Source organism: Argiope bruennichi, chromosome X1, assembly GCF_947563725.1.
Source record: "Argiope bruennichi chromosome X1, qqArgBrue1.1, whole genome shotgun sequence".
NCBI classification, from domain to species: domain Eukaryota; kingdom Metazoa; phylum Arthropoda; class Arachnida; order Araneae; family Araneidae; genus Argiope; species Argiope bruennichi.
Genome location: NC_079162.1, coordinates 133,975,970 through 134,001,464, shown reverse-complemented (window position 1 = coordinate 134,001,464; position 25,495 = coordinate 133,975,970). Strand labels below are relative to the sequence as shown.

At 31.5% G+C, this 25,495-nt stretch overlaps 1 protein-coding gene across 2 annotated transcripts in view; it reads right to left on the bottom strand.

Annotated features, from left to right (window-relative positions):
* The window catches only part of LOC129958127 (tyrosine-protein kinase Btk29A-like), a 115,299-nt gene that overhangs the window by 7,987 nt on the left and 81,817 nt on the right, over positions 1–25,495 (bottom strand). For both annotated transcript variants that reach the window (XM_056070326.1, XM_056070327.1), the window contains exons 4-9: positions 22,869–22,934; positions 15,747–15,875; positions 8,326–8,525; positions 3,805–3,869; positions 3,602–3,708; positions 2,469–2,557 (exon numbers count right to left, since the gene is read on the bottom strand). In XM_056070326.1, coding sequence (XP_055926301.1) covers positions 2,469–2,557; positions 3,602–3,708; positions 3,805–3,869; positions 8,326–8,525; positions 15,747–15,875; positions 22,869–22,934 — 656 coding nt within the window. The remainder of the gene's footprint in view (positions 1–2,468; positions 2,558–3,601; positions 3,709–3,804; positions 3,870–8,325; positions 8,526–15,746; positions 15,876–22,868; positions 22,935–25,495) is intronic.

The window sequence follows — 25,495 nt, the reverse complement described above, 5'->3', positions numbered from 1 at the left end:
GAATTCTGGGTAAAACTTTCAATTTGATAACCTGCTATGCTTGCTTTTTAGGAGAAATTTCTACCAGCAGGTAAGCAGAATGCATCTTGCGGATACCAGTGACTTCATCAATGGTTACAGTAAAAGTTTTCTGAACAAGAAAAGGTAAAAGAGCATTAAAGGAATAATTCTTCTCAGGAACACGTTTAATTATAAAATAACTATCAAAATGTGGAGTAACAAATATTATTGAGTTTGAGATCTTCATGATGCCCCCTGAAAGAAGATTTCTTTTTTGCGTCCATGCGACATGAAAAATTATTCGGGCCCAACGGCACAGTCAGTCATGGAGCCCAATAAGAGAAGACAGCCACCGGCATTGAATATACCCAAACTCGGTTCGAAGACTAATGCTAGTCGAAACCTATAAGCTCGGAGTCACCCCTTGTACAGTGACCATACTTAACGCCAAACCCAAAGAAGTAACCCCTTCTTTTTGATTCCTAGCAAACTAATCATTCAGATGATTAGCTACCGCTTGAATGATACACCGGGGACCAAGTGCACTACCCGTCTAATGGGTCACCAGGCACGACCAACACGTGGGGCTTACGGCTATTTATGAGAAGCAAGAAGCAGAGCTGCGACAGCTTCTCATGGAGATTCCCTCGCTTGGCGTCGATGGAAACAAGGAAGAAAGCAGAAAGCAACAGACTAAGGGTAGGAGAATCTAAAAGGCAGACTAGATCACTAGGGTACCTCGGGATCGTGAAGCCTGTCACAACTGAAGAAAATGTGCCTTTAAGAAGAGGAGAGGAATTAGATACATTCGTTAATTAAATTACTTTCGTAAAATTTAGAAAACTGAGAGATGTTACTTGTTAAGCGTCAATATATTATTATTATATTACTTACAGTGTGTAACAAAAAATTAAGCACTACTTATTTAAAATAAAATTTAAAATATTCAATCTGTTTCGAATTAATGTTCATAAAATGTATAAGTTACAAATTTGAAATAATATTTCATATAATTATTTTTAAAATTTTATTTTCAACCTTCCAATTTAGCAAAAATACAAAAAACAGTAGTGGCAAAGTTAAAGTACATTAGCCTTTTATTTTTTTACAACCAAGTAAAAATAAATAAATACTTATTAACGACTTATTTATTAGTTAAAAGTATCATAATCATTTCTGTTCTAAACTTAATCATTTGAAAAACATGACATTTAATTAGCATTAATCGGTAACATTTAATTTACTACTATTTTTCTGACATTAGAATAAACTAAACACTTTTAGTGCTTAATTTCATTTCTTCAAATAAAGAGTAATGCTTATCATTTTGTAACATGAGCATGTGAGGATATCACATGCGCTCCCCATGGAACACAAATCAGGCTGACCAGCTAAAAATGATATCAAGTTGATTTAAACCACAGTGAAGTTTGCTTGGGGATATAGATTGAAGCATTATTATATTGAAAAGTTCCAATCTCCCCCACCTAAAATTTTATTAAAATGAAGCAAATAGCCGGCAATTGTTTCTTTCTTTCTGTATTTTATCATATATTGGCCTCCCTCACTCACAATTGAGGGAGGCCAGGTATTCTGACTATTGAAGCAAATCGCTTCCATCACTGCAGCGATCACTATTCTAAGCACAACCAGTTTCCTAAGCATGCTCCTTGATTCTTTTAGGAGATAATATCAAAAGCATGCAAACCTACCAGGGCTTTCCAAATTCCACTTTTTTTTTTCCTTGTCGAATGCGAAATTTAGCAACGTATAAGCAAAAAGCATGAGAGATTTTCATTATGGTTTTCTACACGATAGTCAAACCATCTTAGGTTTTTCATATATCCTGATTCTAAAATTTTATGAATAATTATTTCATACCACCTGTCGGCGCAGAAATGGATCACTGTGACCTTCCTAAGAGAGATTTCTACTTGAAGCCTTCAATACGATTCAAGATTTGATTCATTTCATGTTTCGACCGCATCAGATTGATTGCAATTTCAGAAGCGGACTTCTGTTTTGCTCACATGCACTACATTTTTGTCATTCTCTCGTGCAACAATTCTTTAGAAGAGTGAAATTAGTTTATATTACCTACTTTTAACGTCCCCGTCTTTAATGTTTTCCCGCCGTTTATTACATTTGTTAAACCCTGTCAGATTAAGTCGATTTACACTTTCCTACAGTTTATAGCGCAATCCTTCTGATTCTTGAAAAGTGTAGAAGCCGAACAATATTATATTTGGTTTGTATACCGAAATTGTATATCTGTATCAAATTTTAAATCGAATGGGGAGGAGGTTCCAAAATGCATAGTTATTCGACGAAGGTATACTTGAAACCCGAAGTTGCAAAGAAGTTAGGGGATGACTTTTTAGATTTGTTCAAAACTTTGATGACAAATTGTTTCTTTTTACTTCTATTAGAAATATATTCATTAATAGAAGTTTTTTGTACTAACTTACCATGTTTCATATATTCTGTGACGATACATATCAGCCTATGTTTGGTGCAAACTCCATATAATTGAACTAAATGGGAATGCTGTAATTTTCTATAACAAAAATAAAAGCAATGTAACTTGAAATAATGAAGGAAAAAATCAAAACAAAGCTCAGTGTGATAATTCAGAAAGTAATATACGAGAAGATTGTCATATATGTCTTTGAAGCATTTCCTATAAAAGCTTTTACTAATTCAACACTTTCTTTTTCAATTTACCAATTGTTTCTTACACAATATTTTTTATGCTTATGAACAATTAAGTAAAAATATTTATGGAAAAAAATGTTCAGGCTTGATAAATCTAGGAATTCAGCGAAAGAAATTGATTGTTCTTATGCTTAAAAATTATAAGCTGTTTAATTTAGCTGTTTAAGCTGTTAAAAATTATAGCTGTTTAAATTTAGGACTTATCAAGAGACTGACTCTCGGCAGTGTATTAACGGAGAAGGACATAAGGAAGGGGTAAAGGATTAAATTGGAACTATGACCACTATTCCTATTCTATGGGAGTGATAAATGCCTTGGGTAACGCAAAGGCAGAATATTAGGGCATTTATGCCGTTTTCTATGCTTAACAGGATGAGGAGAGGACTTCCATGGGCTATTTATCTTTACTACGTCACTACTGGCCGTATATATGTTAAAAATGAGAAAATCAGTATGAAGGTAGCATGATCCAACACATCACACATGAAGCTTATAAAATTTAAATATGATTCAACTAGCATAAGAATTGAAGCTTTCTTTTTTTAATCGATTGGAGTTCTTAGAACATTCAATCCAGCAAATTTTTAAAAACAGAAAGAAAAGTCAAAAATGATTTTCTCTCAAAAAGACTCATAGTGATATCTATTAAATTTTCTCAATATTTCTGGATGTAAATGTAGAATCATTAAATCCAAAATTTTTCTTGGAAAATTCCCGGTATGAGGCCGGATTTTCTAAAATATGAATATCCTAATCTGTTGGGAAATCCACAAGTAGCAACAAAATACATTTTATAAAAAGTAGAAGAAACTTGATTCAAATGTATGATCATGCATGGAAAATTAAAACTCACAACATGATGAAAAATCAGAACGTTGTTCCTTACGTCATAACTTTCGCCTCATCGATAAAATCATCTTCAGACATAGTTCCTTCTTTCATCATTTTGACAGCTACGTCTATATGCCCCCGCCATTTGCCTTTCCGAACTACCTGTAAATATAAATATATAATTGTTAAATAAATGTTTTCTTAAATATGTAATGAATAAACGAATTGAAAAAAATGAGAATTATAACAAATAATTACTCCAAATTGTCCACTTCCGAGTTCTTCCAATAAAGTAAGTTCTGAGGCGTCGATTTCCCACTTGTCTAAGAAAACAATTTGCAGTTGATTTAATACTACTAATTCAGTGAAAGGTATAAATCAGCTTAAAATATCAAAATATTTACGGAAGAATTTCAGTAGTATCTTAAAATGATTATTTTGTTTTTGATGAAATATTTTTATCACAATGAATTCTTAATACATTCGTGATAAAATCTTCATGGGTTCAGTAATTTGCAGTGTGGTCGATTTAAAAAGAAAAGAACTTTAAAAAATGAATTTATCCCCAAATTAAAACCTAATAAGCGACGAAAATTTGCTGAAATATTCAGGAATATTAACTCATAATCAGTAAGCAAATGAATCGCAGATATAGAGAGAAAACCATGATATTCAGAATATTATCGATAATAACGCAAGAAATTCAATATCGTCTTTTGAGGCCAAGTTCCCACAGTGCAGTCAAAAAAAGTTAAAAGATATTTCAGCTTTAACAGAAAGTGTGCATGTAGTGAAAGAGTCTGTTTATCTACTGGGTTAAAAACAGTCCTAAGTTTTAATGGCTTATTCATCCGATATGATGCCATTCAAATGACGGCCTGAAGGAAACTTGAAATATTAAATAATCGTAATTTTTTATGTTATTTAACATTTCTTTTAAATATATGGGATTCCCATTATTTGATTTATTGTTAACAAAATTAATTTGCTTGGTTTGTAAATAATTATTGAATTTGGCGATAGATATAGACAATAAATACGAGCAAATTACTATTATATTACATTGTTGCATTTGGTATCAATGTTTTTGTATTTAAAGGAATATCGATAAACTTTTTGTAGCATAAATACTATTGCACAAACTCATTACAAAAATAAATGCTTACGAATTCTTTATAATCAATTTCAATATTATTTCAAAATTCAGAATATATTCGACAGGAAGAAATAGTTGACAAGAAATAACAGGCAGCCATGAATATTTTTAATCCAATAGATAAAATTAAGTAGAAACAAATGCAAAAAATAACGCGTCATTTAAACTTTGAAGAAATATGAATTCCTTCTTAAATACATTTTGGCAACACTAGGCCTCTCGCTCATAGTTGTAATCCGTTTTAATCGCATTTTGAAGACTAGTGTAGAGTAGTTTTTTGATACATCTGGAGTTGTTGTCTCTATAGGGAGTAGTAATGATTACCCTTTTTCCATATTCAAGTCACAAGTAATGAAAATTCAAAATATCTTTTTTTTTTTTTTTTTAATAATGCTTTCCGATTAATGCTTGCAGTGTAGCTCACATCATGTGCTGATTACTTGACTAATATTTCAGTTTGAAGTATGTAATCTTCGTAAGTCTATTTTCTTAACAAATAATAAAAGTCGGAAGTCATTTAGTAATGTCATTGATGCTGCATCATGTAGAATACCAAATTGCTGACAGTATGCATTAGCGAATAATCCAGAGGCTTGCAATCAACTACTCGTAAAAAGATTTCGCTGTTTATATCAAAAAAATGAATCCGAACTTTTAAAGCTCTTTTTTTTATTTACCTAAAACAGTACCGACACTAGACCCATCTTGCAATCGAATGGCATATTGGTAATTAGTACATATTTCAGGAGACAAAGAAATGAACAAAAATGACTTTTCCCTGTCTTCACTCGAAAAGCCGATACAAAATTCTCTCATTTTCGTAATAATAATTTAATCACACCTAAATCCATTGTCTGTCTGGTGATGTGGTCATGACTATTTTCAGCTGCATGTCTTACAACAATGCAAAAGACATAGCAAATTCCTTCAAATTTTGTATTTAACAAAAAAATAAATAAATAAATATTGGAAAAATCATAACATCTAAATCCACTGTCTCCATGCTGTGTGGTTGTGACCATTTTTAGCTGCAAGCTTTAAGTGAATGGAAAGAGAAAATCTTCCACCTAGGTAAAATTTCGAGAAAATTAGGTAATTCGAGGCATTCAGGTCGAGTCAGGTAATTCGAGGCATGTAGGTAAAATTTCGGAGACCTCTAATTATGTTGGAAATAACTTTGTCTTTATGCATGCAAACAATTCTATTTCATTCTTACTGTTCCCATGAAAGCTCTGCCATTAGATATAAATAACTATTTTTCATTTTCATTTACACTCAAGAATTCGTTTTAGTTACAAGATATTTTTGTGCAGTAACAGTTGGTGTCTTATGTATTTGAAATCCTGCCTCTCACAATCAGTCACAATGAAGTATCAAGGATAAGGGATTATACTTAACGCATATCACATAAATTCTCTTCGCATGCTGGAGTAAGCTATAAATGTACGGCTAATAGATATTATTATAGTAGTGCTAAAATATTTTGTGTTTTTGAAATAAGTAAGTGGACTGTAACTGGTCAGCAGCATAGCTGCCGGAAGGATTTTGTTCCAAGCATTTATATCTTTATTCCTTTCTTCTAAATAGCTTATTCATTTTATTATATCGTTGTTACGAGGCTTTCTCAAACGTTCATTATAGAAGAAAGGGAGGAATGATTTTCACAAGTGAAGCATGTGTCCTTCAGTTTTGAAAACTATATGCATCTTACTAAAGAGATTGGAATGGTCGCGAAGCGTAATTATTTTTGCCTTTATAGACTTTTTAGACAACTAGATTTTTTTTTATAAACTGTAGAAGCATTGGAGATATGAAAAAAATATTCTTATGATATCATGCATTTTTGAAATATATTTCTGATTAGGTGAAGTTCAGTTATTCCTGTAGTTTGAATCATTCAAGCAAGCCTAACAAGTTGTAGTTTCCGATCCTTTCGAAGCTATATGTGTTCTCCCTCCAATGGAAATTAATTGACTCGCTTTGACGAGATTTCCTTTCTTATTTTCAACACTTAATATTTGATTTGCCTGATTTTTATACTTAAATATTCGTGAATCTTTGTCATGTGAATTTTGTAGGACATCACCGATTCAGCGAATGATTGCTCCATTATAATTACTGAATTATCAGTACCTGATGCCATCCATTTTTGAACAGCTTTATTGTCTAGAATTCCTACAGTTTCTCAATGGTCGCCATTTTTCTTCTTATTCTTGTAGTTAAACTTGTCATCAGCCTAGTATGAAAAGGCAGAATTTTTCTTAAGCAGGTAAATGTACCTTCTAAAATATGGATATATTTAGAATATATGTTATATGTTAACACATATATTTTTTTAAATGGATATATGTTAAATGCTTCACTTCCCCCTTAACTTCTGAACGACAGCATCGATAATAATGAAAGTGGTGTCTGGTACAATAAACAAAGATACGCAACGTAATGAGAACGCTTACAGCGCCATTTGACAGAAAATTCTGGATTTAGCGTTTCTTTATCGAAAACAGTACAGGATAAGGGGAAATGGACAAGATAACAATTACAAAACTATACAGCGTTTTCGATTTAGAGCAAAAAGCTATTTTGTGCACATTAATGCTAATTACAAAACACTCAAACTTCTAACAAAAGCAGGGCAAAAATAGACACAACCAAAAAAGCACTATTTTAAATTATTTTCTCATTACCATTCTTTTATTAGTTAAAGTACATAAGACATTAAGTAATTATTATGACTTCTCATAGTGACATTAAAAGATATCAAGCGGTTTACAGTCAAATAAAAGATAAAATTATTTAACCAATCAACATCAAAGTCAGCCTGCAACAGAAATGGCGCTAATACAAACAAATTCTGGACTACTCTGATGTAATAAGGCCCATCACCATGTGCAAATAAGGTTTAGGGAAAATACTGTTTAAAAACCTATTAGGCAAGGTGCTGTTACCACTCACTTCTATTACTATTAACCATGATTACTTTATACAAAATAAATACTTTATAACAAGAACAAAACACGGGACAAAATTTGGAGCCGTTGCGATCCAGTGCTAAGATCTCAGCTTCTAATTGATGGGATTCGCAAAAGAGCCACCGTGTGTGAAAACCTGATTTCGAGGAACAAACACCTCTTCACCGATATGATATGGAGGAGGCGTGGCTACTTAATTACGCCTTTCACTTGCTATCTTAGCAACATGCTCTGAGGAAGTCTCATAGAATTTTTGTTATGATTTAGTATAAAGCATAAAAGATGTCGAAATTGTTTTCTTTATTTTGTTTACAGTTTTGTCAAAAAAATTTATCAAATGTTTGCCTGTTTGCAGTTAAACAGTAAATCTAGTCATCTTAGCTTAGCAATAAAGAGTGCATTTAGTATTAAGCATGATATTAACAGTTCACAGTAAAAAAGATAAAATTCGCTATGAATGAAAGACAATCTCAGACAAAATTCATTATTAATGAAAGACAATTCCAGACAAAATTCATTATTAATGAAAGATAAATTCAGACAGTATTTAAAGTTTAAAAAAATTGAAATAAATAATGCTAAGTTTTAAAAAATAGGAACGAAATAGCTGTTTTATTTTCCTGCATCTCAAACAGGTTTAAAAGTACGTACCATGACTAAGACCAGCTGTAGTAGGAATACAAGTGATTTGACAGTTAGGCGTCTGTTTAAGGCGGGTAGCCAGTCCGGCACTGTTATGTTTGTGATAATAAATGAGATCTTCAACTGAGGGGAACGCATGCTTTTCGGACAGGTAAAATTCTCCTTTGGCGTTGGTTTTGATATGATAATGCTTTACATGCGGCTGAGAACTAGAAGAAATAAAAAGTTACTTTTCTTTTATAAAAAAGAATATATAAATAATGATTTCAATTAAAATAACTCTAAATCGATTTTGAGAGAAAAAAAGAAAAATATCAGTTGCGGAAAAATAAGAATGTAGTGCAATGAATGGTCTTTGATGAGTTATCTATCTATATCTATATCTATATCTATATATTAACTAAGTATGGTATATACATATTGCACCGTTCATCTGAATGAAGGAAATGAACTTTGACACATCATTTGGAATTTCTTTTCTATGTAAATCTGACATATTTATAGTTTCTGTAGTTTATGCCAGGAGTTTGTAAGTTTTTCCTATTACTGACTTCCTTTTTACTTAATTTACAAATTTTTGAAGATCCAAATCGAAATGAAATAATCTGCTGTATGTAACTTTTTAATTTTATAATTCATTGATTAGAACCCTCTAATCTAATGCATCTCCCCCTTTCTCCCTCGACAGAAAAATGATACTTACAAAAGTCAATTTGATATGAACTACCTGAACAACATGGAAGGGTCGTGCGATTCAAACTGATATGGGTATTTGCTCTCTAATAATTTGAGAATCTCTAAACTTTTACAACTTCTGAGTAGGATGTATCACCATGGGCAAATAGATCTTTTACAAGTATTTAGAGCAAACCGTTTAGATATCAATATGTACAAATTTGTTCTTTTTATATGATATGCCATGTTAGTAAAATTAGCTATTAGGAGAGAGAAAATATTGTGTCATTAAATAAACATTACTGTGCGGAAGGAAATTGGATTGATTTCCATATTATTACATACGAAATTGAATTAGAAATGTTATTCGTATTATTTCATTTGAAAAGCCAGTTAGGAAGCTATAAATAAATACAATTCAAAAATTTAATGCCTTCTGTAGAAGTTGAAAAACTATTCATATTGATATGGCCAATGGCGTAGCTTCGGGAAGAAAGAAGGGTATAAATACCCCGGGTGTTTGGGGATGCGGCTGAAAATAAACGTGATAAGATCAACCCGTTTTTAAAGTCAAATATATGTGAAGGAGAAAAAAAAAATGCCCTTGGCGCCATTTACTCATGCTAAGCCAATGATAATGACTGAGGGGAAAGACATCATATTTTAGTCCCAACAGCACTTATCCTTGATATACCATTGGATATGGATAATTCAACAAATTGTTTGAAAGTATTACTAATGAAAAATTTAAAAAAATGAAATTTACTTAAAAAAACATGCACTCAATTATTCGTGAATGCTGTTATCTTGAAAAGAATATTGTGCAATCCACCCAAAGCTCAAAACATGCAAAAGATTCAATGTCCTCGTCGAAACTACCTGCATCGTCTACCATCCCAAAACACTCTTATATAACTACTCACCAAAAGTATAATCGCAGAATTACAAGAAAAAAAAGCAATCCAGCTTTATTTCCTCATCGTTCATCATGCAATCACAAACATATCATTAGCAGATATCATTCGGAAAAAATGATCCTACTCTGAAAAATTTTTGAGTTGAAAATTTTATAAAAGGGCCGTCTATATCTAAAAATAAGAACAAAATTTTGAAAAGCAACAATGATTTATCTCATCAAAGTTTAAAACTACTTCCAAAGTTCTTCCCGGAAATGAAATGTCATTAGTCTCGGTCTATTCATTTCGAAATTTCGAATTTTATTCATATCTTGAAAAATAATCTTGTTATTGAGCTGGCATGTTTTATTATGGGAATATAAGTTATTCGACACATTTTCACTAAAAACAATTTTAGTGAAAATGTGTAGTGAATGTGTAAGGAAAATGTAATTTTATAAGTTTATGACTAAAATAAATGTTTAACATGTGATATAATTCTTCAAAATTAAAGTTAAAAATTTTTTAAATGGCCCACACCTAAATTTAGGCATAAATCAAGCCATTTTATGAGTATATGCAAAATTTCAGGTCATTCCTATAAGTAATATTTGTTATTTAAATTTTTTTTTCTATTTTCTCTAAAACGATGCATTTAAGGTCGTATTCAAACATTTCAAAATGCCGACATCTTTTTATTTGCATTTAAATGCTATACTGATGATGCATTTTTAAAATCAAATATCATTTCTTACATTGTTGCATTGAAAGAATATATTTAAAAAAATTCCGTCTCCGACAAAAAAATAGGAAATTAAAAAAAGTTCTTTCCATTGCCATAATATTTTTTAAATAGTCCGCTTTTTAAAAATCTGGCTTGCTTTAGTGGTATGCTAGAGTTTTTACTCTTCGGTTCATATAATGTCACTTTAAGACATGAATGAAAAATGGAATATTATTTACTAATAAATAAATTTTAGAACTGATAATAGACTCGTTGCACTTAGATGCACTTAGGGGCGTATTTACAAATTTCAAAAAGTTTATAGCATTTTATTAGGCATTCAAATACAACTGATCATAGATTTCGTGAATCAAATATCATTTTACACATTATTATAATGTAAGAATATACATAAAAAATGAGTTATATGCAAAAAATAGGAAATCAAAGTTAAAAAAAAAATGTTTGCCACTCCCATAATACTTTATTAAAAGTCACCGTTTTTAAATACGGAAGGTAATCTCTGCTTGTCATGAAATAAACTCTTAGAAATTTTTTTATAAATTTCTGATGAAACTTTCCAAAATTATAAGGTTTTGAAAAATGACATTTCCAATGTTTAATTAATTATAAAGCACTGGCGATAATTCAGAAACTATTATATGTTTCTCATATTTTTTGACTCAATAAAAAACAGTGCTATGACATAAAATGATAAAATAAATTCAGAGAATGTTTTTTACAACTTTTTAAATACGACTTAAATGTCAAGATTCAATAAAAATAAAATGTGACATAGTAAAATTTTTACATGAAGGTAAAGCCAATATACTAAAACATCAGAATCCTATAAAATAAGTGCACATATGTGATAATTTTTGAAATAATTACAAAAAACAAAACAAAAAAAACTGCAAAGTTCTCACTGTAATGCCTTGATACTTCTGCTTGTTAAGGGACCATATATTGTTCCTAATTGTTTCTATCGATCGACTCGCCGTGTTTTAAATGTCGTAAAACCGTCGTAGAATAATTTCCAGATTGGATGATTTAAATTTAAAGTAGAATTTCTTTTCTTGTCGAACCAGTTCATATAAAAGTTAAAAAATATCAAGTAGTATTTCTTATTAGAAAAAAAATAATATAAATAAAATAAAATATATATATATATTTCTTATTAGAAAAAAATAAAAAAATATTTCTTATTAGAAAAAAAAATAATAAATTGCGATTTTAAAAATATTATTTAAATTTTAATATTTTTCAGTCTATAAAGATTTAATTATCAATGTTTAGATGTGCAAGTAATGCATATTTACGAATTTTTAAATAAAATTTAAACATCAGACATATGGTTTACATATAATTAGGATACGTTCGGCATAAGGATTACAAATAGGGATATGAACATTACCCTCTTTATAAATGTAAGCCTATGATAGTTACATAGATCTGCACTCACATTAAAAAGTATTTTTGAATCAGGTATTAAAAAGAATGGCAATTTTCTATTTATTTAAGACACTATATCGTGTGGAATTATTCTTTTTTCTGCCCCTCAAATTTGATTACACTGATTTTTCGGCTCATAGACCTAATGTTAAAATAAGCCGTAGCAACGGCCACCCAACCTTTACTGATCGGCAGCCGGGTGAGTTCGCCCGTCTCATTTTTCAGGAAAATGTAATCCCTCTTTCTAAGTATGAGCCGAAAGGTTAAAGGTTAGGCTAAGAAAAATCGTCCCTACTTCTATTGGCTTTTAGTGGATTCCGATAATTTTTGGAACAGAAACGTCATTCACATTACTCTCATTAGTTGGTCATTGATCTGAGATGCAACGCAACAATGGCGAAGCGAGTTTTCCTAAATCTCAAGCAGCGCTTTCCAGTTCTACATCAATACGAGAACGGCAAATGAATTTATTGTAATTTTCAGGCTCCGATTCTGTCTTTGATGAGGAATTTTCTGATACCGTTTGTAATTGGGATCTAGCGAAACTCAACTCAAGTGTCTTTGGTAAAAATAGATGAAGTCTGAATAAATAGGAAATTCAAGCATTACTTCTTTTTTTTTTTTTTTTTACAAAATTAGAGATTTATTTTTTAAACTGAAAGACGAACTTGAAGAAACGGTTATTTCCGAGAATCATAAAAACTTAAAACAGAGTCAAATTATATCGTTCTCTTTTTTCAATAGAATGTGAAAAAAAAAAAACATTAAATAAAATAATATTTTCTGTTTAGATAAATCTCAAACTTCCTTTCAAATGTCTCAGACTTGCTTCTATTATGTATTATAGCAATTATCTTGCAATCTTTTTATCTTTTTTTTCCCTCAGGAAGTTCTAAAATATGAAGTCTCAAGACATTCGTCAGATTAAATTATTCAACGATTACAGTGCTTCGTCCTACACACTTCGTATAAGAGAAAATAATGATAATTAAATTCTTATGAACTAAAAAAATATTAATTCCGGTGCTGAATAGGTGCCATAAATATCACTTTTATGCAGTTATTTCAAACAAATGATGTCATTCGAATTTCCTTTCCGGCATTTCCTTTATTTCTACCATTTAAAATACTTATTTTATTGATTTGATAAAAATGTCGTTAAAATCTTTTTAATGCCAAACGCTAATATCTTTATTATTAACAAAAAGAATTTTTCAGCCCAGTGAATTTTCTATGTGTTTAACAATTGCTTCCCCATGAAAACAAGATCTCCTTTAAATAAAGCCTGATAAACTCATTGACTGAAAATGTCTTTACGTGAATTAGTTCTTATCAACGAAATTAAATTCCACTTAAAAACTTTGGAATCGATGCATTTCATTCGCAATAAAAATTTATCTAGAGCGGAATGAACCATAGAAACCTAAAATATTCTGAAAAGACATGAAATGCTTAAATTTCTTATAAAGTGTCGTATTAGTTGGGATTTGATAAGGAATGTTCGTGTTAACGATCAATCGGAAGCAGGTTAATTTTTCGTAATCTCAGAGAAATAAAACATAAGAAATGCTTTTTTTTTGTGTGTGTGTGTGTTTTGCTTTCAACAATCTGAGATTTAATATAAAACCTTCAGGGGTTTGCCTCGTTTTAAGCGAAGTTTTACGTGAACAAAAATTAATAGATTTCGAGAATTACTGCAAATTTTGGTACGAAATTTGCTTCACATATAGAAAAAGGCTCACCGGATCGAATTATTAAAAAAATCTATGGTTCTGTAGTAGGAAAATTACGAGATACTAATTAACTATATTAATTCATTCGATTAATCAGTTTTTCGTTCTAAAATTGGTGTCCTCTCACATCAATTTTGTGAAGAAGCGACAATAATAAGCAACAGCAGTATCCCATTTTTTTTTTTTTTTGTTGTTGTTGTTGATGACTGCTGTAACAGTAATACTCTAAATTCTAATATAAAATATAACGGTGAAATCCGAGGAGAGCGCAGTTTTTTATATTGCCTGTAAAATTTTTATTTCTGAATTTTAATTCACCTATATTTATGAAAAAAAAAATCTTTGAATCTGAAGATATACAGGTGGATTCTAGTATTGTGGGTTCTAGTTCTTGTGCGGGACAGGGTTTATTTTCGCCGTTCCATGCCCAGCCATTTACTAATTGTAATGGTTATAGTCATAGGGAGGCTTTATGTCTGTAGAAATTTAACGAAAAATGTTAAAAAGATGAAATATAATACATGATCTGAACACCAAAATTGTAGATTTTTATTAAATTTTGGTCGAAATTCGCCAACAGAAAGTTTGTCTGTCTGGATTAATATGAAAACGAAAAATTCAAAATCACGAAAACTATATGGTTGAAATTTTGCAACGGATTTTATCACAAGAATTGTTATTTATATATCAGATTGTGGACCAAAACTATCCAAGGGTTGACTTCCTACCTGTTAGTCTTTTCGTGTGTAAATCAACACGATAACTTAAAATGTAAAGACCTACATAAATAAAATTTGTGATGTGGTCTTGAAAATAAAACTGTAGGTCAATAATGAATTTTAATTTGGGAGGAGGTACAAAATGCACACTGCAAGATAAATCCTAGACCTAGACCCTAGATTATTTTCTTAAAATGTCGGTTCGCGCCATCGCTATTTCCTTTCTGTCATTCGAATTTGAAAAGTCATTGTAATGATGAGTATGCGAATGTGTTTTATGATATTCCTTTATTATTATTCGGAGAATTTGAGCTTTACGTTAGCAGGCATGGTGAATTAAAATATTTCTGCGATTTAAGCATATTTCCAATTACAGTTTAATACACAATTACAGTTTAATTTCCAATTACAGTTTAATACAATTTACATTGCTTCGTTTTTTAAAGTTGTATAGAAAAAGTCAAGTTAAAGAGAATGGACACTTTCAAAAAGGCTTCTCAAAAATGAGTTGATTAGATACTTATTGTTATATATTACAGTTTCGACGTTTCAAGTATATGACTGAGATGGACACTTTCTTGCACGGTCGCCAGTACCAGCCCAAACAATCAAGCTAGAAGATTTTGTTAGAAACCTTTCGTCTTGTTATTAATGTAATAATGGTAGCAGTTGAATTTTGTAAGAAATCAAGCATCTAAAGCTTAAACTTGTGACAGTCCTCACTTAAGAACTCCAAAATATGTTTCGATACTAACAAGACAATGATTTATTTTACAAAGTCGCACACACACACACATACACACACAAAAAAAACATACAAAGAAAAGTTTAAAAAAAGAATCTTAACTGAGCTGAGAAAAACATTAAATTCCATCCGTCACAGTGGATAAAGATAACTACTACAATCTTGCTGGTTTAGTAGGTAATGATATGTCGTCACAAATCCATAGGGACAAAGAGACTTGACTATTGATGATTTTATGATATATGTTTATTTTATGGTTCAGTGAAATATCAGTTTAGCTTTCTTAAAAATGAAGCCCTTTATGATGCTAAAATCAAAGTATATGAGAAAAATGAAAGCTTCTCACGAAGTTAAAACTCTCATATTGAGTAAGTAAAAGAGAATATTCCACTCAATGAAATATCCTCTGACATTCTCATGTCATTCAATTTATTCATTTGAAAAAAAAAAAGACTAAATACCATCCTTTTCCAAGATAAAACTTACACTCGGGTGAAAAGAGAAAGCGTGAACATTCCTTTGGAAGATGAGTTTCTGACCACGAAACTTCCTTCTTTGTTTTCTCGTTTCAGGAGAACTTCACACCTTTGCCGCGACATGTCTCCCACATACCAGCTAAGGAAGAAAAAGGAAACGATTTCATTCAGAACTAAGATTTTAATGAAAAATTTTAGTTAGTATATCCTAAGAAAATTTAATCAAAGTACTTTATTAAATAACATAATATATACTTGACAAAATATCTAAATGCAGAGTAATATTTATTAGATGAACATACTGTTTTTATAGCCATGGTCAGACACAAGGACTCTTAACATTTCCGTCTAAACTGTCGAGGGCTTTTTTAATGTGCACTGGAGGGAGTTTTGATGGAATCGAATTTCTAATGTGTTCGAACCCGAAGTCCCCTTCACCAAAACATTTCAAGCCAAGAAAAATTTTGTTTAGGCTGTGATACCAGTTGTTCTAACATAACAATTTATTCAGCGTCAAAGAAGGCTAGTTACATTCACCTCACAGCTCTTGACTGCTTTCATGAGAACGCATTATAAGAAGCTTCAACAAGGCACCAGCTCTATATTGCGAAAGGAATCTCTTAACAAATTTATTTCCAAACATATTAAGAAAATAATTTATACCTAATTAAACAAAAACTAGCATTTTTTCATAAAACATTTATTAATACACCAAAGATTTGTGATTTGATTGTTTTTCGCAGATATGAAGGAGAACATTTCGTTTTGAGAAAGAAAATGTTTATGACTTCCGTGACTGAATTGAAAAATAGAAAATGCGTTTTCTGAAGTTATATTCAATCACTATAAAATATCCAGATTTTCTTTTTTTGGTTTGGTTACATTAACATGCCGTTTTAAAGCAAAATTAGGGCAGTTTTGGGAAGGACCTCGTCATTTTTATCCACGGTCAGATGACGAGGACGACGCCTGAGCTGGTATCCCCTCTTAAAACTTCCGCACCATATCAATGGAAGGTGTTTGGCCTTGACGGATTTAGCGTGCACCAGACTCGCTTATACGACGTTTCTTCGACGGAATGGGGCCTCGAATTTGAAACCCTCTGGTTCCGAAGCCGAGACCTTATCAATAGGCCATCGCGGCCCTCCGGATTTTCTAAAAACATTAAAAAATATTGAGCAGTTTATATCAATGGAAGAGACATAAACTTTGAATTTTTAAGCATCCATAATATTATTTAAGTTTTAAATTCAGGAACTCTTATATTTTAATAAATTTCGATCTTCTAAATTATTTTACCGTTGTGAGGTTTGAAAATTCAGAAAAAATTCATTTCAGTTAGTTTTTGAATCTTAAGAATATTGAATTGGAATATTTGTATAAGTTACCCTATATATCTGGTTTTGAAACTACGAAAAAGGAAGCCTGATATGTTTCATACATGCGCAGTTAAAAAGTATGTATTAAAAATGCTCATATTTCTTTCATAAAAACCAAAACCGACAGTCAGAATCCCTCATTAGAGGCTTTAATAAAAAAAATAAAAACTCTTATGTTTAATATTTCCAGAAAACGGGAACTGTGGATTTTTTTTTTCCATCTCTTGAAAGAACTTCCGTAATGAAAAATACGAGATTTCACGATCCACTTAAAAAATGGATCTTTCTAAATTTGTTAAGTGAGTGGGCATAAACCATCATTGTGTACATGAATGGCGGCAAGGTTCATAATTATGAAGTAGAAAATCGACAGAGAATTTGAGCTAACTGCTCAGGATTGTTTGGAAAATTTCTGTAAGACCCAACGCATTAATGAACCCATGTGCACTTTATTCTCGGTTCATTACAAATTTGGATTAGACCTAAAACTAAGAATTTCTAAAACAATTCACAGTTTCAGACAAAATATTTCAACTGCTAGATGCCGTACATGTTAGTATTAAACAGAGGGCTGGTACGTATTACTTAAGCTAGCGAAAGAATGCGACTTACGTTGTGTGCGAAACCTTTAATGGCAAGTAATGGTGTCTTCTCGAAATATCGCACGAACTCTTCAAAAGAAGGCTTCTATCAGAATGAGAACTTTCAAAATAGGCTACATCTAATAAAGAGTACTCTCTTTGCAAGAGCCAAGCTCATAATACTAAATCCGAGACTGAGCAAGTAGAATTGGTTATGCTTTAGATCATTCCGTTAACAAAGCGATTACAAGACCAAGGTGAACTGTCATCGATGTGGTAAGAAACGCCCCTTCAGCTTACATGAAGAACAAAAATCGTAGCAAACTATAAGTGAACTCGCCTATGGGAAATTCGTTACAGTAAAAATAAAACCAAAAGTACGGTTTTGATAAAAGATGGATGGGGAAATTTCCACTCCGGACGATAGTTATTAGATAGCGGTGAGTTAAAATTCAGGGGATAAATGAGGCTTAATAAAAAGAATTATTATGCTTCCTTGCTTAAATGATTCTTCAATGACAGTAGGAAAAAACGTTATAATTTCGAAAACAAATAACGGGGAGAGTTTTGACAAGGAATTAGAATTTTTAGCTGTAGAAAAAAAAATAACGTCATTTTACATTATCTAAATGATTTAAGATTCACTGAAAGGGATCAGAAAATATTGAATGAGACGATGAAACATTTCATTTGCTCGGTGAAATGGATATTTTGTGGATGTGGAGATATTTTTTGAGACCGAGTCGAATATGTGCACTGGGTTCTAATTGAATTTTGCAGAATAAAGTTTTCGGGTTTGTCACAAGTGGTAGCGTCGAAATTTCATTCTCAAATATTTATGTACATTGCGAGTTAATTAAAAAAAGTGATAGAAGTCATTTTAGAAATTCTGAAAACTATAGAGCATTAATACTAATGAAGTGAATGCAACCCTATTCTTCCGATCTTGCGCCATCAGATCATCACTTGTTTAGGTTTTTAAAATAGAGCTTAAGTGACAAAAATTTAAAATCTGAGGAGGACATACAAAAAAAATCTCGTCTTCTTTTTTTCAAGGAAATCCAAGATCGTTTTTCAGAAATGAAATTGGCAAACTTATAAATCGATGGAAATCTGTCATACGTAATAATAAAGATTCTATTCCCGATTAATAATATTATATAGCTTAAATTTCCTTATCAAAAGATCGGGCATGGAATTTTGCAGTCATCTGAGGAATCGGATCTTCGAACTCTACCTCGGACTCATCGAGTAGTTCAGAAGTATCAATACTACTGAAATTTAAATCTTCAGCATTTTTAAGTTTCTCTTTAAATAAATTCCAATTACTTTTTAATTTTCCATCGATTTTAAGAAGGAAGTAGAAATTTGTTAAAAAATGGAGTTGTAGCCGGAAATTAATTATGGTAGAGAGATAATTCTTATACAATTGTGAGTTGGAGAATGGATGCCGAATCTGCTGGGGAGTAACGTGAGCAATTATTTCAAAAGTTCTGCAAGAGAGTTTCTTCTCGCTCGGTTTGAGTTGCAGCCCCATTAATGCAGTGATCTTTAATATCTCCGCAAATCATTTGATTTTGGCTCATTTGAATGAGATTTTCTCGGTTCAATGTAAAGAGTCAGTTATCAGAACTAGGAGGGGATATAGATTGAAGTTAGTTATCAAATCTTGGTTCTTAAAATTTAGTACGACAAATGAAACTTCGATCTAGTAAAGAGTATAGGGAATAAGTTCGCAGATGGAATATTATTTACTATTTTAGTATGGCAATGTTTCCACCTTCTGGGCTTGAAGGTTTCAGTTTATGAAACGCGATTTGCCATGGAGAATTTTTTTCTTCTTTCAGATGTTTTTCCTGAAGGAGAATTGTATCAGGAAAATACTTTTTTACAAGTATCCTAAACTTAATCTATTTTCCATCCCATTTGCGTTCCAATACGATATGCATAAACTAATAAGACTGAACTTTCAGTTGGCAGTGTTGTTAACAGGACCGTCCGATGTCATGAGAGATAATTGTAATTTCTCCACAGCTGTTTTGACTTATTTGTATTGTCTCAATGCGAGGAAAAAGTTAAGAAATTTTTTAGAGAGCTGGAGTTATTGGATGATTTTAATAATATCTTTAATTTTGCTTTAATTGTGTATATAAAGGGAATTTTCTTTATTTCGAAATTCATTTTTTAAGTTGATGGCGCCATCTGATGGACCAAATGAGCAAAAAAAGTCTTCCTCAATTTCCCAAGCTTAAATAGCCGGCTTGGCTGATGATTTTCTCTTCATATGGTGATTTAACAATCGTCCAGACCAAACCGGAAAACGAGTCCCTCACCGCTCCGAAAGTTTCACACGTTGACCACCTTTGCGAAAACAACTGCACTGTCTCCATTGCCGCATAGTGGTCACTCGTCCATTAAGGCTGCAGAGCTGCAACACCTCTGAAATTATTTTTTAAAGTAACATTTTCGTTTTTTTATCGTCTTTTTTACTCCGAGAGTTCGATGTTCATTGCTTACTTTTTAAATCAGAGAATTCGATGACCAACGAAAATAAAATAAAATGAACAAATAAAAAAAAAACCCGCCGTAAAAAGCACGTAGAAACTGAATCAAGAAGGAAGCGAAGCGCAAATCAGAGCGATTCGTCGTGCAGCCGAATATGAGCTTACTACCCTCACAACTGATTGATTGACTGAAGACTAAAAGCACTCTTTTTCTCCCTTTAAATTATGAAATGCAGGAGCTACAATCAGAAGAGATCCGGCTTCTAGCACTGATAATTTTGCCCCCGCCCGCTCTGAACAAAGTGCCCCTTTCTTCATTCAGGCCTTTCCCCCTGTCTCTGTCACTGAATGTTTATGAGCTTTGGTTTCGATTCTTGTTGCCTTGTTAGAAATATCTGTTTTATTGGTTGTTCACTTTCTTTTATTAGAAACTACTCTTCGAAAAAAAGCACCTGGGTAATTTTCTAAAGTGCTATGCAGATGAAGAATTTTATGAAAGATCAATTATTATTATTAAATGTAAAAAATGATGAACGTTGCATATCATTTATTGCACATCCTATTAGATATTCATCTCTAGATGAGCATTATCGAGTTGACTAGGCGAAAATAGAAGTATGCAAGAGTTGTTATTTCAGCATTCACATCATTTTCGATTGAGGAAATTGTAAGGAATTTGTATCTTATATTGATTGTTTAATATGCTTGAAATGCAACACATTCATATAGGGATTTGAAAATAAAAACTTCAGCTGCTATGGGTAAAGTAGATTCGAAGTAGAATTTTGTACCATTGCCACATTTTTGCTCTAATTAGCTAGCGCTGTTGTTGCAGTTTGCAAATGTCCATCATTCCTTCGCATGCGCACTTTTTTTCTTTTTACAAATTATGACATAGAACAGCAGTAATATTGTCATTTAATATATTTCAGTACTTCATAAAACCTATATATGAGCTTTTAAATGCGATTCTTGAATGGTATTCTGTTTTTCGCAACATTCAAAAGAGTAAGGACAAAGTTAAAAAGATACATTTTTCTTTATGTCTGATATATGTCTGTAAATATGTCTGATCTCAGATCTAGGAGAGTAATTTCAGTCCATGTCAGTATAAGACATTACAATAATTGTTTAGACATATTTCCTATTGGAAATGTGTTTGTAGCCTTATAAAGATTAAAGAGATAATCATTCTAACAAACATTCTTAAATATATTTGTATAATAAATACATAGATAGGTTAAAATCGGAAATAAATAGAGCAAAAATTAAGATGAAGTTAGATTAGATATAAAAATTGAAAAATGAGTGTTGTAAAGAAAGAGAAACGATTAATTGTCTAGGAATTGTATCATATTTCATACTGTAAAATACTTTTATGCTAAGTACGATTGTTTTCATGCTCAATAATTTTCGGAGAAAAATCTATGTATTTCAAGTTGTCCCATATAATTAGAGCACCACAAAATAGCTCGGTAGTTCTTACCAAATTTCTTTTTACTGATATGAAGAGGGGGTGCTGGTTCATTTGTTGTCATCTGACCACATTCCGAGCACAGGCCAAGGTGGCCTTGTTCCCGGAGCGCTCCAGGTTCGAAACCCAATTCCGTCGTATATGTATATCAGCATCGTCTACATCTATCGTCGGATCACAGTAAATCAGACATTGTGAGTCTAAAATGTTGTCAATGGCATAATGCGAAAGTTTGGAGAAGAGGAATATCATCTTCGTTATCTGACTAGTGTCCAAATTAAGACATCCGTACTAAAACAATCCTTGTATTGCTTCCAAACAGGGCGTTAAGATTACTAAAAACCAAGACTGGCCAGGGTTCGAGATTATGAAATATAACTCTTATGTAATTTGAAAACAGGGAGTAATCCAACTAAACTGATAGACTGAAGGATATTTTTAAAAGAATGGTGATATCTTTAAGTGAATGGTGAAACCAATGGTGATATCTTTAAAGGAATTTCAAAATAAATGGATATTTTTTGGAGAGAATTTAAATTTCCTCGAGTTATGCTGAGTGAAATTCTATTTCAGATTCGTGTTTCTTATAACTCTTCTAAAAGTGACTTTCATTGAAAACCTAGAAAATTAAAGAAAGTATTGATTGAAAATACGTAACAACTCATTTAATAATTTAAATACGAAAAAGCTAATGTTGATTTCAATTTTTAACTAAACACCTTAACTATAATGATACAGATACATGCTAAACTAGACATTATAGCCAACACCATACTTTCAAACACTGCACGAATAAACAAATACAAGTAATGTGATCCCTGCTATTTCTCCTCTGGAAATAAAAGAATCACATCTTATCATTTATAAAGCGGCATGCAATATAAAATAAATCATTACTATTTTAGAAGAAATTTCAACCGCACAATTATTCCACTCTACAATATTATCATTATTTTTCATAATCTGAAACAGCGAAATGAAGATTCTTATAATTATTTTGCATTTTGTCCACTAAAAATGTGCTGATAATTATATTTTATACAGGGCTCTTCACTAATTCACTACCATTTATTTTTTAATGTTTGTAATCAAAATTAAGCCATTACAAATTTCTAATTCCTTTCATCAAATTTTATTCTTAAATAAAATTGTTCTAATTTATTATTTAATTGAGAGTTAAAAAATGATACATACTTGTGTTGTCTCAGACCCCCAGGAGATTTTTCTTCAACGTAATTGCTGGGTATGTAACCAATTTCTCTAAAACAAAGTTAATTAAAATTGACTTTTTCCAAAGAATCAGTAAACAATATAAGCAAAGTATGTCAGAAGCAATAACAATAATTCCTAGAAAAATTCGACTATAATGAGAAATAAAACAAGCGTGTGATTATTCAGTAACTTTTAGTAGAATTATAAAACACTGAGAAGACACATTTAATTAGCTGCTTTAAGGTTTTGAAAAATGAAGTATGATAAATCTTTTTTAAAATTTATAGCATTACCTTACTGTTTTTATAACACAAACTGATAATTAGGAAGGAATAAAATTCACAATTCTTTTGGGAGGATACAATTCCTTTGCATAATTATTATAAATATTTCCAAAAAACTACTTATTTAATGGCACAAGATAAAAATTTTATATAAAACCTTATTTATTTTAAGCATTACAGATGTCAAAAACTTATATTTGAGCTTCAATAAATTTTTAAAACAAAATGATATCACAGACTGGTAAAATCGTTTTAAAATCAGTCCTTCAAAACTATTTTTTCACGCAGTAAGGAAAAATAACATTGATAGAAATTAACTTTTAGAATGAATTGCTTCTCTGGTAGAAGACTGAGGGATATGAAGTCGTAACACAGATGAACTAAATGTGCAATTAAATATTAGATGACATGCCATGTGACAGTAGCGTCGAATTAAATATTAGTCTAGATGCCAAAACTTACATTCATGTGATTGAGACTACTTTTGTGATCATTTTAAGCAAAGTACTTATTCGGACAGAGACACATCCTATATTAACCCTTTCGCGGCGGAACGCTCAGAAATCAATTGTGCTCTAGGCGGTGTGACGATCTTGCTCATCAAAATCAAAAACTTTCGGAGCCAAATTTTGTGCTCTCCAAAGAAATTGTCGCGGATCGATGTTTGGTAATTCCTCAATGTTTTCAGAATCAGATTCCGATTCAGTATTCTGAGACGATCACTTTTCGACGATTTCATCTCATTAAGGGAAGAGACGCGGAAGGATGAGCGCATTTCCGGAATTCTTCGTCATTCTTTGACCTTGATTTTCGCCCTATTAGATACTTTTTTGTTCATTTTTTTTCACGTGTATGTGAATATCGTGTCGTTTCTGACCGTATTGTTTTCATTCAGTCTGCCATTAATCTGAGTTTATTTTATTGCTAAACTAGCCGCCTTTGGCGACCAGCCGGTTCGCCAATCTTAATGTCCGTTTAAATTTTAATAATAGCTTGAACCGGAGTTTAACCCCCTTCTTCGCCATAACGCGCCAAAGCTGGCAATCTTTATTATGCACTATGATTGAACATCTGATCCTTTGTTTTTGAACATTTCGAAGGCCGTTGTTGGAGATTTTTAAAAATTTCGCCAAGCAGGGGGTTAAACTCCGGTCGTACCATTAAATATTTTACGCAATTCCAACTTTAATAGATTCTTCAGCAAAATATTTTAAAACTTCAAATTTTGATAGTCATATAATTCACTCATAATATTATAAAGGCCTTCAGTCATAGCGTGATATGTATCTCTCTAATTTTCTGTTACCCCTCGTAGAAATTATGCTTTAAATTAAAGTGTAAATGATTAATCTGCAATTAATATAATAATATTTTTTACTGAAACAAAGCATTTTTTTAATACTATGATTACTGATAATAGAGTCACTGAGCGTTTAAACTTTATGGGCACTAAAGAATATCTTTCTTAATTTATGCAATATCTGAAGAATTTGTCAACAAAATTTTCTCAGATTCATCATGAACAGATCGATTCATTAACAATGTTTAATTTTAAATGCATCAAACACTAAGAAAATAAAATGAATCGTTTAAAATAATCGGTCGAAAACAGGTTTAAAAAAGCTACTTAAAAAACGATGTACTTAAAACTATAAGCATATACAAAAAGTATATAACTAACATAAATACAATTTACTTACAAAAGCATGCAACTAACCTAAAAATAATTTAAATCATCCGTTGGTTGTCATATCAACAGTCAGAGCACTATGCGCGTGCGTGAATTTTCTTCGCCAGTTACGTTAATGCAAATGCGTGAATTTTTCTACGCCAATTGGGGTAACGCTATGCAGATTATACATTTTTAATTTCCTTTATTCTGTGTTATTTTAATTCAAAAGTACTTCAGAATGAATCTGAAACATGGATTAATTAACAATGCTTAATTTTAAATGCATAAAACATTAAGAAAATAAACGGATTCGTTTGAAATAATCCGCCGAAAAATACTAACTCTAGCCTCATTACTGTTGGGAGAAAATAAAACGGAAGCCTTACTCATTTGGCGGTGGGGAAAATGGAAGATTTTTTGGCGGAAAAGTTAGTTTTTAATTAATAATTAAAATTTCAAAAAAAGGGACCCCAGGTGCACATTCCCGACCTCTAAGGTATACATGTACCAAATTTGATAGCTGTATGTCAAATGACCTGGCCTGTAGAGCGCCAACACACACACACACACACACACACACACACATACACACACACATTCAGCTTTATTATAAGTATATAGATGTAAACATACCCTCCTTTCATGTTTCCTCT